This window comes from Corvus cornix, chromosome 4 (genome assembly GCF_000738735.6).
Source record: "Corvus cornix cornix isolate S_Up_H32 chromosome 4, ASM73873v5, whole genome shotgun sequence".
NCBI classification, from domain to species: Eukaryota; Metazoa; Chordata; class Aves; order Passeriformes; family Corvidae; genus Corvus; species Corvus cornix.
The window spans coordinates 23,293,441-23,306,672 of NC_046334.1; the positions used below are offsets into that span (position 1 = coordinate 23,293,441).

The 13,232-nt window shown below is 35.9% G+C and overlaps 1 protein-coding gene across 14 annotated transcripts in view; it reads right to left on the minus strand.

Annotated features, from left to right (window-relative positions):
• Positions 1–13,232, minus strand: part of RAPGEF2 (Rap guanine nucleotide exchange factor 2) — a 186,418-nt gene that overhangs the window by 74,214 nt on the left and 98,972 nt on the right. For 11 of the 14 annotated variants that reach the window (XM_039550561.1, XM_039550564.1, XM_039550563.1 and 8 more), the window contains exon 7: positions 11,930–11,947. The exons of the other annotated variants lie outside the window; for them this stretch is intronic. In XM_039550561.1, the coding sequence (XP_039406495.1) occupies positions 11,930–11,947 (18 nt within the window). The remainder of the gene's footprint in view (positions 1–11,929; positions 11,948–13,232) is intronic. 14 annotated transcript variants of the gene reach the window in all.

The window sequence follows — 13,232 nt, forward strand, 5'->3', positions numbered from 1 at the left end:
TGGTCACCAGTATACACCTTTACTCATCTGTTAGTAAATTAAGACAGTACTTTGTACATGAATGCAAAAAGTTTTATCAACCTAACAAAGTTTAATTGATGTTCACATGTATTAGACTGAAAAATCAGCCTCTTTACATTCAAAATGTGAAAAGTGACATTTATGTAATTAGGTGAAGAAAACACCACTCACAGACAATTTGTGAGTCAAAACAAGTTTTCAGAAATAAATGGTTGATTCCATTTCCCTCCTCCTCCCTCCTCAACTGCCATCATTTCCAGATACAGTGTGATTGTATGTACTGTCCATTTTCAGTTCAAAAAATACTTCAATAGAATTTGTATTTCATAAAAAATAATTAAAGCTGAAGTCCAGTGAATAGTTAAGAGGTTACAGTGAAAAACGATTGGAATTTAAATCAGTGTAAAACACAAGAACAATATATTGTGGAAAGTTTCTATCATAACCAAGTATAAATACATCATAGAAAACCTACCTGCAACTTTGTGCTCATGGGTTTTCCAAAACCCATGTAAGAACTCCATGCTTAGACTTAAAAGTTTGGGGGGGGGGGGGGGGGGGGGGGGAACCAAAAAAAACCAAAAAACAAGACAGTTTTGCAAACATTTTTAGGCTATTATAGTGAGATATTAATAAACCTGACATGCAATAGTTGCACATGAGCTATCCATGGCTGCTTTCAAAATACTGTATTTATTAAAAAAATTGTGTCCCTTTATGAGCCACAGAAAAGAATGTTTAAAAACCATTTCAGAAGCAACTATAAATGTATGGACATCCTAGAACTAGCCCATAGGATTATGGATTCATAAACAATACTGAATTCTAGGTAGAAATTGGCAGAGATCTCAGCAGCTTGTATCATCTGCCTGAAATGTCTCTCAACTATTTCATATTCTATCTCACCATGTACATTATATACATTATCAACTCTTATTAATTATTATATATTATCAACTATTTTATATTCTATCTCACTCATATATACCATCTCACATGGATATCATTCTCCTAAGCAGTACCAACAACACTTGGAGTATTAAACCTTTTTAGGTTAATGACAAATGCTGTAACAACAGATTAACTCAATTCCTCAGTTTCAAGCAGTCACCTTAACTCACAACTACTTACAGAAGTAGTTAAATTTTTATACACATTACATACACAGAGACCATTCTTTTCCTGAAGTACCTCAAAACCAGAAATTATCAGCACATTTTCCCCTTCCCTTTAAACACAATGTAAAGTATCATTTCCTTCATGTTCAAATATCTAGGCAAAAACCAACAGAACACTCTAAGGTCATTGAATTTACTGCCACTGCATGACTCCAGTAGCTAGAAAAAACATTCACAGTGAAGGGACAATTACATAGATATTACACAGCTGTGTAGGTGGAATAACAGACAGCTAAATTGAAGAGTGAAAGAATGGAGTACATAATTTTAAGGAAAATAAGGCACAGCTATCTTCTCTTTCCCCCGCCCTCCTCACTTGGAAAGAAGTGGAAGTTTGAAACTTAAATTTAAGCTCAGGGCTATTGGACACAACACTGTTAAGCTCCCAGGAGCATGCTTCTGAATTTTATAATGCTGGTGGTTCTCTGCCTCCCAACCTTACCAGAGAGATTACTACATAACAATCTGTTGCTCCCATCAGATTTAAAAACGCCAACTGAAACCACTAAAAACCCAGAACAATAATGCACTCAAAATGCTACAGTACATTTAAATGTCCCATACAATATGTAACTCTTATTTCTGAAATATTCAGACAAATTTACTGCCAACAATTTAAATCTCTGGCCATATGACCCAATTTCATGCAAGCGAGTTCCTATTTATCAGCATAAAGCAGACATGGGATGTCTAGGCACATCTATCCCTGCTAGTATTTTCTCAAGAACTTTGAGAACTTTAAATAAAACTGTTGAATAAAATTACCAAATATGTTCTCCAAGCTACTAAAATACCACTTTGGCCAAAACACACAGATAAAGTAACAGTATTCACCATGTTAATTATTTTTTTTTAATTCATGAAGCTGTGGCACTGCCATCTGTACAAAGATGTTTACTGCGCAACTGGTGACACCAAAGCAAGACTTACAGCAGGGTGGTGTGTGCTGTTTTGATAACACATTTACTAATGTTACAGACCATTTGAACAAATGCCCTTCTGTTGAACTGCTGCTGCAGATGAATCTATAATCCAGATCTTTAAAATAATGGCAAGCCCAGAGCAGTTGGGCTGGTGCCTCAGCTGGGTGGATGTGCCGTAGGCTGCCAATCTTCCCTCTGACAGCAGACTCATTTGTCACCTTCTGTGCACAGCTCTGCTTTCAGCACAGCAAACTTTCTATTTGCATGCCATCCATCTTAAAATGGGAGCAAGTCATAGTATTCATCTAAAATACTTGCCATTGAATTCTGTTCGACAACTATGCTAGAGCAGGTATGAAGAAAACCTGTAACTGATGGACACTCATCCAAAATGTGACAAGACACCCTATTTCCAGAATATCTAAATTAACTTATAAAACTGACTTGAGCAAAGGCTCATCACAGCACCAGAGCACAGAAACTTTTTTCTGGACTCCATAATTATTTATGCTTTTTATCCAACAATGCTTTTAGGGGAAGAAAAAAAACCAACAACCAACAAACAAAAGTAAAAAATAAACATATCTTTTGTGTTCCTTCTAGGTCAAAATCATACATAATATGTATGTTTGTGAAGTCACTTTAGGTGATGTTTAACTGATTTACCTGCAATTTTTACACAAAGCAAAGTGTTCGTTCTTACACAAGCCGTATGTTAATGCATATTAACATGGCTTTAAAACTATACATCACCATTATTAAATGTAAAACTTAGGCACAAAATTTGCTATATTAATGACTTCTGTTGGCAGAATGGTCACAGATTAGTTTCATTTCCTAAGCTCTTTCAGTACTTCAGAAGTGAAAAAAATGCATTATGTCAGGACAGGTGGAAGTTTTTCCCAACGTTTACAAAATTTTCTCATGTTGGTGTAATGACCAGATTTAACAATGGCACGTTAATTACATCAGAGAATGTGAGAAAGTGCTTTCTGTTTTTAAACTGGGAAAAAAAGCATGAAAGCAAAACAGCAGACACACTGTTAAGGTCAAGAATCACAATCTCAAGCATACAGGAGTAGCAAGTTGTCTTTACCGGATCTAAACTTTGACACCCACACCTGCTGGGGATGAGGTTCACTACTGAGATACAAATCGGCCCACTATCCTGGAGGGAAAACAAACAAACGAAAACATCCACAAAAACTCCCACATATCATTGTGTCCATACCAATTTCACATCAGGAATCTAGGGACACAAGTCCTTCATTTATGTGAGGCAACCCTCAAATATCACATTCTTTGCTGTAGAACTACGTAGGAAAACTCTATAGAAGGCGGATAACTGCATACCTCTTTCATCTGTATCCTACTGCTTCGCTGTTCAAAGGTAAAAATGAAACTCAGGATTTTTCTGAGATCAATCAACTGCCCAAATTCTATATCGTTATGGTCAGTAGTAGCTCCATTGAAACCTGAAATACACTGACATACTTGCATCACAAGGATGATTGCTGTGGCAGAGGACTGAATGTATCTGAGACCAAGCAAGGTAGGGGAACAATTATTTAATGTCTCAATATTAATGGATTAAAACCAAACAAACCCCAGGTTTTTAAGTCTCCTGCAAATGCTAGCTGGTTTTCTGTTGTTTTTGTTGTTTGTTTATTCATTGGGTGACTTCAGCAGTTGTGGAGGGGCGTTATTTTCGTTCTAAGCGAATACTATATGCTTTCTAACAACACTTTCCCTTGAACTTACTTAGAAGCTTTAAGGGATAATCTGAAATTCTGTTCAAGGTGCAGATGTAGATGGGGTCAGCAGGAAACCACCAGACTGTCTGTTCATCTTTTTTAATGTGTACTTGGACATTTCCCAGAGTAACTTACTACTTATCTCTGGTGTTTTGAGGAAGTTTAACTTTGAAAGAGCTGGTTGCTGTTACAGAGAATTTTCACTCACTTCAGTTGTCTGTTGGAAAGAAGTAACTCTTGTTTTTGTCTCCAGTAACAGTCTCATGCCAGGAGACTCTCTGAAGAGCCTGCTCCAGGGGTTCCCAATTAAAATCAACACTGAAGAGTTTAGCAGTGTAAGATCATTTTCTTTTGGGAGAACTCTCTCCTCATGCCCCTTCATATCCTCTCTTGTGTAATACACCATGTACCAACATATCTTGAGAGCTTTGTGCCCTGCCTCTAGCAACTGTACAGAAATAATTTATACAGATCTTTTATCAGTAACAAACCACATGCAACTTCACTTGTCCCTTACTTTTAAAATAATTATCAAGCAAAGTGAGCCAAATTGCTTTTATATAGGAAAAAAGTCAAACCACGACATTATATCCTTCAAATACAGAAAACTTACTATAAAACTCCAAGAAATGCCCTTTCCCTTTCCTCTTCCCCAATCAAATAAATCAGGAAGGCAATTACCATCACTTGACAGATGTTCCATTTTGCAAATGTAACACTACATTTTTTCCTTCCAATTACAAGATCAGCTACCTAGATATAAAAGTGTTAAATAAAAATAGGTAGAAGTGCACCTACCAGACTGAGTGTCCCTAATAATTTGTTTCTACATGGTTTTGTATTCTAAGACTGGTGTCAGGATTCCTACTTTTAAAGTGGTCTTTCGTGCACCCCAGATCATTTGAAGACTTTAAAACTAGTTAGCTGCAGGCCTTTACATTCACCAAATTACAGTGTTCAAGAGTAATATATAATTTAGAAGTAAAAGGAAGGAAAAGTAAAATATTTTACATTTTAGCACATGCACATACACACTTATAAAATAATGCAAAAGTGTGAGAACACAGTATGTGTAGGTTTTCTGCCAGCCACATCAACAATACACAACACCTGCCAGCTGTTCCAGCTGCATGTCAAAACTTTACTGTCTGAAAATTCAAATATAATTAAGGCTAACCACTCAAACCTAAGGCCCAGCTCCCAATACCCATAACTCATACAACAGAATACTAACACTTAATTAGACCTTGCATTAAAAAAAAGGCTTTTTCATTAAAAAAAAAAATTAGAAAATCTTTTCATCAGAAAAGTGTAAATACAAGGAATTTAAGAAGTGCTTAAAAAATATGACTACACAACAGGGTGGTGAAGGACAGGGAAAGAAGTTACACACAAACCTTGTGTTAAATTCAAGGTAACTACCTTGCTTTACTTAGGACTTGGTAGGTCTCCTGAACTGAACTGTCACCCAGTGAAGGATGAAGTGTGGAAAAGGGCATTTACACTCAGCAGGATGTAGCTTGGGCACTGTAATACACACATCTACCCAATAAAGTTGAAAAGGGTTTACCCATCACACACTGGACCTGCTCCAGCATCTCAATGTCCTTTTTGCAGTGAGAGACCCAAAACTTAACACAGGATTTCAGGAGTGGCCTCACCAGTTCTGAGTACAGCGTGACAATCACTGCTGATCCAGGCCAGAATGCCATTGGCCTTCTTGGAATTTGGAACATTACATTTTCCCCACGTTTCAATTCTATACTTTCTTAGTTGCTTAGGATATTTTCACTACTGAATTTGTTAATTTTTTTAGAGCTTTGAAATTCACTCAGCCAAATGATAATTTGAAACTAGTCAAGTCAAATACAAGGCTTTATTAAAAGTACTCAGGATCACCTAGTAATACTAATAATTTTATCTTTAAGTCACTATGTCAAGCTCAGGTCACATAACCGTGGCTCAGATGCTTGGGAAAAAAATGAACTGACAGATTCTTTCCATCCTTTAGTGGGCAAATAACCACTAGTACTATCACTCATACTCGTCTGTACAGAAATGCCAGCATTGAAAGGATCTGTACTGGCATTCTACAAATATAATATGGCAGATCCCATTTCCCCATATGTACTTTATATAAGTGTTTCTAACTCAACAACCTTATGTTAATGAGGATATCCTTTTTTAAAAATATTTAAGAACACATGTATATATTTGCTTTTTTAATTTTCCTCAGCTCTAATCACAGAATATGCTGAGTTGGAAGGGACCCACAAGGATCATCGAGTCCAAGTGGTGGAAATTCAATATTGGTATTTAGTTACATTATGCAGTGATTAATTTAGAAAAGAGTTATGAAAAATCCATTTTTCTACTGCAGGAACAACTTTCTGCCTTGATGACATACCTCACATTTAGTTTTATACCCTACATCTCAGAAAAACAATCTTTTATACAGTATAAAAGAGCGCATCACAAGTCAGTAGCAGCAATAAAATCATGCTACTCTAGAAAATCTATGTTGTTATTAAACAAAGTTTTACATATGTGTGATCATAAAGTATTGGCAACTCTACAAGCTGTAAACAGGACCTAATGCCATTAATATGTCAAAAAAAAAAACCTTCAGAAATATTACTGACACTTCAGTTGCAGAAAATACTGCACAGCTTCAATGCTTCTCTTTGACTTTCCAAATCTAATCACAATTACAAATCCAGTTATGACATCAATGTGAGCCCTTCCAAAGGGAATCTAAGAACAGTAAATCCCAATGGATATAACAGTTCTGCAGTAGGGATGACATAATTTATAAAAATAGACAATCTCAGATAGAAGCTGCAAGTTGAGTAAATAACACACTGCATGTCATTAATTTTGCATTAGCTTGCCAGTAGTCATTACTAAAAGGATGATGAACTAACATTTTTGCTTTGCTTCGGGTGCTACACAAAATAATATAGCAGCATTGCTCATATATTACCAATAACACAAAACTTAATACATAGCTTGAAACAGTAACAGTCCCTTACAACACAGCTGAAGGAAGGAAGCTGTGTGGCTAAAATGGTGGTGTTTTGCCAGAACACACAGAACAGAGGGATAGGAATTACTTCTTGCCATTACAACGTTACCAGTGGATGTTCCCATGAAGAAACATCCAACTTCCATTTAAAAAAAATGGTTACCATGAGCTGCCCAAATCATATCACGTGTTTTGCTTTTCAGGTAAAATTATCCTACCATTTTTGTAGCGTCTCACTTCAAAACGCACCTAACATGTATAACACAGTCACAATCTTCAGGAATTAATCCTCCTGGCTGTGTTCAAATATACAGACTACGTATATCTATTTAGTATTTTGTATTACTTCCCATTATGACATACACATGAAGCTCATTTGAAATCATGAGCAGATCATCACCACCATGGAATAATAAAAGCAGTTGTTTTTGAAGTTAGACGCTGAATTTTGTAGATGAAGAAAAGCAACAAATATCCTTCTTAGTAAAAGGACACTTGCACTTGGCAGTGTTAAGAACCATCCCCTTTCTTTTATTAATGGAACAATCAATACAGTATATTTTATTTTCAACATGAACACTAGAAATGTTAAGTAAATTATTTTAAACTGTTTTGTTATTAATAGAGACAAATTTGTTTGGGCAAACAAGCATGCATTGCTTATTTCTGCTAACGTGTTTAAAACTCTGCATACCATGCTACTCCTCATCAGCAACACTCGGCAAATTTAGGTGTATACACAATTACGTTTTTCTGCTGACATTACTTAAATCAATTTGTGTCATAACCAAGAACAGTGAGTTCAGTTCAATTTATATTTATGTGAGGCAATCTTCTTGCTTTCATTTTGCATAAGCCACACAGCAGAACCTTCTCAGCTTCCGTCCTCCTTGCTCTTCACATTTTTCCTCTATCTGGGGAAAAATCAGTTACCAGCAAGTTCCAAAATTGAGTCTATTTAAATAGGTCCAGGTACCATAACTCATACTAGCCTCTAAAGCTAAAACCCTCGAACATCCTGCACGCCAAACGTTTCTGACAACCAAGTGTATTTGTCCTCACTTGGTCCTCTGGGCGCTTTTTTCCTTTGTAAATAGACTTGCAACACTTCCAAGGTCAAGGATGCTGAAAAAATTGGTTTTCCCTCCAACCTCTCCACATCCTTTACACCTTTTCACAAAGCCAGGCTTTCATTGTGTCCACCACTCCTTCTTGCCCACTGTCCTATCAAATAATTTTCTTAGATGTGGTTCTTTCTTCCTAAAAGCAAGATTTTCTTAATGTGAATACTCATGATTGGGCCTGTTGTTTGTTTTCTGTTCTATTAAGTGATCTTGCATTAGAATGGAAGTTCTAGATATTTCTAAAAATCATCAGGAACATTAAAAGCTGCAGCTATTTACAAACTTGAAAGAATGACATTGTTCCTTTAAACAGATTTCTTGTAGACTGGGTATCTGGCAACTGTTTCTACAGATTCAAACTAATGTAAAACAACTGAAATTCCACAAGACAACTAAGTGCATTATGACACTGGCATCAATTTACCACGTAAAAAACAATGCACTAACATGAATACATTATATCAAGCTACATCACAACAGTGCAAAGCCCACACTGTTGAAAAGCAAGCACATATGAAGTATTTCATGATCATATGCAGTGTGGTCCGTGGCAGGACATGCAGCAACCTGTATTTTACAACATACAACATAAGCAAACATGCAGAGAAGCAATGGTATTCTGCTGTTTTTTAACATTAAAGGTCATCCCAAATTATACTGGACTTCTGTAACAAAGTGCTAAAATCGAATCAACTTTTTGGAATTCTCATCTACTGTGTTAACTACTGCAAAACACTGCTTGTCATCTTATAAACTTCCACATTGCCTCAGTAGCCACACACTGAAAAAAGGAAAAGAACAACAAAATTCAGGCAGAAGAAATTAATGGCTTTTTTAAAATCCTTCCTAAACATAGCAATATGATATATAACAGTTTTATAATGTCATTTTGCAGACAAAAGAAAGGAAAAGGCAAATTTGTTATATAAAACAGAACAATCTGAACATAAATTTTCAATCCAGGTATTTTAGATACTCAGCAGACAATGAGCATCCAAATGGTATCGGGGAAAAAAAGGCTACTTTGCCAATGCTTTGCACTATTAGTTTTAAAAGCAGATAGGGGCAGGAAGAAAGTTTTCTACAATTTGCTACTAAATAAGTAGGCTCTTATCCTTTTTTAAAAACAGCACACCAAAAAAAAGCTAGACAAAATTCTCCTGCTAATTTTTACAGGGAGTCATGGCTGCCAATGAGATTTGACTCAGCAAAATTGGACATGGTTTCACTTCCAGCCCTCCTCTCATTCACATTTTCAGTCAACTCCTTCAAACAAAATCCAGAAGGAATACTTGTCTGCCCTAAACACATCTCACAATGCTCCACAGCAGCGTGTGAGGATAAAATCATTACATGGCTGTAACTAGGGTAGAAGCCAGGGTCACTGATGGCTCCGCGCCCACCGCTCTTTTCTTTCCAACACCGGATGAAGGGATTGTCAACCCACGTGAACCTCAAACTGAATGGGATAAGGAAGGCTACTAAAGGCAGAGAACCCTTTCACACCAATTTCAGCAGCTGGCTACAGAAAGCCTAGTTGAGAATGCACTAGCAGCAAATTTCATAAACCTGTTATCTAATTCAAATTTGGGCAGATTCACACAGAGTAAAACACCACACACCATCTTTCTGTTCAGGGCTATCCGCAGGTGCTTCAGCATTATTCTTACAGGCCTGCCTGCATCTCTTTAAATACACCCCAGTAAGATTTGATACTTTGCCTTTAGCAGAGTAAAGGCTACAGTACAGACTAGTAAAAGCCAACATCTCAGTTTACATACCAAGTCTAGAGAGACACTAACTATCACAAACCAGGGAGTTACAAATTACTACTTGTAATCTCTATGCCACTAAAGAACAGCACCTTATTTTGGACAAAGTGATTTTTACGTTATGAACTTGTATCAATTTACCCCAAATATTCCATGGATTATATACAGAATAACCAGCCCAGCAACACTCAGACCAAGCATGACTAATTCTTCACAGATGCACTGAAACAGTCACAAAGTTTACCAGCAGTAAGAAATTACAAAAAAGTCTATCCTTTTTTAAAATCATTCCATAGATGACTATATACTTTTAAAGTATTTTTTTTTAATAAAAACAAAAACCAAAACCAAACAACAAACAGTCTAAAGCAGAAGTAAAGCCATGCAGGTTCCCAGAGAATGGGTCCACACTCATTTCAGTAAAATCATTCTAAACAAAGGTTTTGCACTGAAAATGTGATGTACCCTTAAGTATAGGTACACAAAGAATGAAAATCCACATTCAGGACTTAAAATCCTATTTCTGCTATTAAGTAAGGAGGCATTAACACTAATCTAATTAAAGATGTTTCTGACACATGAGAAGCACAAGCTAACGTTTTCTAGATTCAAGTGAGAGCAACTCAAACTTACCAGCTTTTTTTTTTCCTGAAAAAGAACTGATGAATTTTACCAAACTATAAAGGTGGTAAAAAAAGGATGTAATTTTATCTGTGTGATAAAACACATTCTTTTTATTTCCCTATATGACGAAGTTTCTATTTTCCTTACCCTAGAAATCACCAACACTTGTTCCAAAAGTAACATGCCTAAGTACGATACTCAACATTAGATTTCAACTCAACATTAGATTTCACTTCAAATGATCTTTCAAACATTAAGGTAAATTATTAAAATACTATAAAGTATTTCAAATTCCTACCATAATTTGAGAAGTACATTATCATTCTTAAACATACTATTTTAGTAACCATAGGTTACTTAGGATCATGACACTGAAAAACTGGGGAGCACTGCTCTGAAGGTAAGGAACTGGGTTCCTAGAAAAAGTGTCGTATACATTTTGAAGAAAGAGAACATTTCAGCCCAGAAATCACTTGTCTGTGATACTGGAAACATATTGAAATTTGAACCCTCTAAGCATTTTAGATAAATGAATTTAACAATGTGACACAGGAGGAACTTTTAAACACATGTCCTGATAAAAAAAAAATCAGGAGAATTGACCAAAGCAATGTATGAAGAAAAGAAGAATTTGTAACCTAAAAAAAAATTAAGTAGTTTCAATTTGTTTTCATCTCTATCACAAGAGGTTTCTCAAGCATGGAAGTGGAGACATTTAACAATTTGATAATACACATTCTTATCAAACATTGTATCTGATGGATGCTCAGTATTTATTTACTTTGGCACTGACAAGTGCAACTGCAAATGCCACTTAAGTTTAAAAGATGCCACTCAGATCTTCAGATCACCTTGCGTGCATTTGAGGTCTGATATGAGGGAAAACTTCCATAATTTGTTTGGTTTGGTACCATTCCAAGATACTTTACTTGGGCACCTTCTTCTCCCTAGCTTGGCAAACCTGTGTTTCAGGTAATGGCCATTTAGACATTGCCTACAAAATCCAGCCTCTTTATACTGAGTCATAAACCATCAGAATGGAAGACAAGCAAGAAACACCATGGCAAAGCCTCACTTTGTTTCTTTAGTGTTCATCTTGTCACACTCCATTTCCGCATTTTACTGACACACAGGTACTAAACAGTGATAGGGGGCCAATTTTTTAAGTCAAAATCAAAGACTAAGTTCTCTGTGTCATGAAGGAGATACTTGAGTAAAGCGCCTGCCAAACACTAAATATTTGATATACACCCTTTGTTTATGGTTCTCATTTCCTGCAAATCACAGGATGTCAAAGCGAGGAAGGTCAGTCAAGCTGGGCAAGAGACATTGTACTGTTAGTAAATTTCACCTTTACATAAGTGTTTTTATAGCATAGTGAGATTGCTGAACTATCAAAGCAAAGGCTAGAAGGCAATTTTAGTCACAATGTGGCATCAGTATTATGGTATCACACTGCAAACCCACAAGTAAATTATTAGTGGACCATACACAGTAAGTTACAATACCTGAGGTTTAGTGCATTCCTGTGAGCCAAAATGAAATGAATGCCATATAGGAGGAAAGGAAAAGATGAACATTATCAGACATGCCATAGTACATTCCACCACTATGAAGATAATGTTAAAATTATGTTAATGAGGGTCCACCATCCCATACAAGTTGGCTCTACTGCAGAAAGCCATGCTGCAACTGAGACCACTGCATTTAATTTTTAATTCTTGAAAAGCACACCATGCATCTGCATTTCATCTCTAAATTTCACTCTATGCTTTTATGATATAGAAAACTTTCTTCAGAAAATACTGTTTGAACCGTCTGAAGAAAAGCATTCAGAGACTACTGCAAATAAAGAATAATAATTTATCAACAACCAAAATAATAATTCTACATGCTAACTGTGGATTTAGGGTAAAACAGAATATAAGAAAATTACACGTTGTGAAGATTTCGAGGATACTATCAAAGCAGCTTTATTAGTTTTAATCTCATGTATATAACACCTAAACTAGAACACATCCACATGGAAGAGCAAACTTGAAAACAAATATATCATATTAATCCTTTTTCAATTCAACACTTCCATCTTTTTTTATCAAAAATTAAAAAGCAGAAACAAAGATGACACCTTGACAGATGCTGACCAAAGAATGGATGGACAACAAGTCCACAAGATGTGTTATAATGCATCTTGAATTCCTATGTGCTTCAAAAAAATCCTGCTTTTTTCAGTCAATTTTTCAAGAAATTAAGACCAATAAAATGAGGTCAAAGGACATAAAATAGGAAGGGCAAAAAGACAACGCAGCTGTAACGTGTATGGTTAAAGCAATAGAAATAACATTGCTAGTAGAAGTGAATGAGAGAATAATGTCTACAAGATCACCAAATACTGTAAAAATAGGAGGAAATGGACCAGCATGAAGAGTCTTAACTACATTTTAAAACTCATTTGGGCTTATTTGACTCTATTTGCCTTGGAAAAAAAAATAATAAAGCCAGCCATATGCATTATATTACACTTTGAAAAGCAACATTTGAATGTAATTATTGTAAATTTTACAGTTTATTTGGCAATCTCTTCCATCTCAATATGAAATCTTGCTTGCAATGGATTTCCCAGCACAGACACAAAACCATTATGAACTTGCACAACAAAATAGCACAGGATGGACTTTTGCTTTTAGTACCAGTTAAGCTTACAAAAATTCATCAGGCACACCTAAAGTGAAATTTATACAACAGGCAAGGACCTGCGAATGCAAATGGCACTGTGTAATCTAAATATTGCCCTTCTAGAGTTAGGTACAA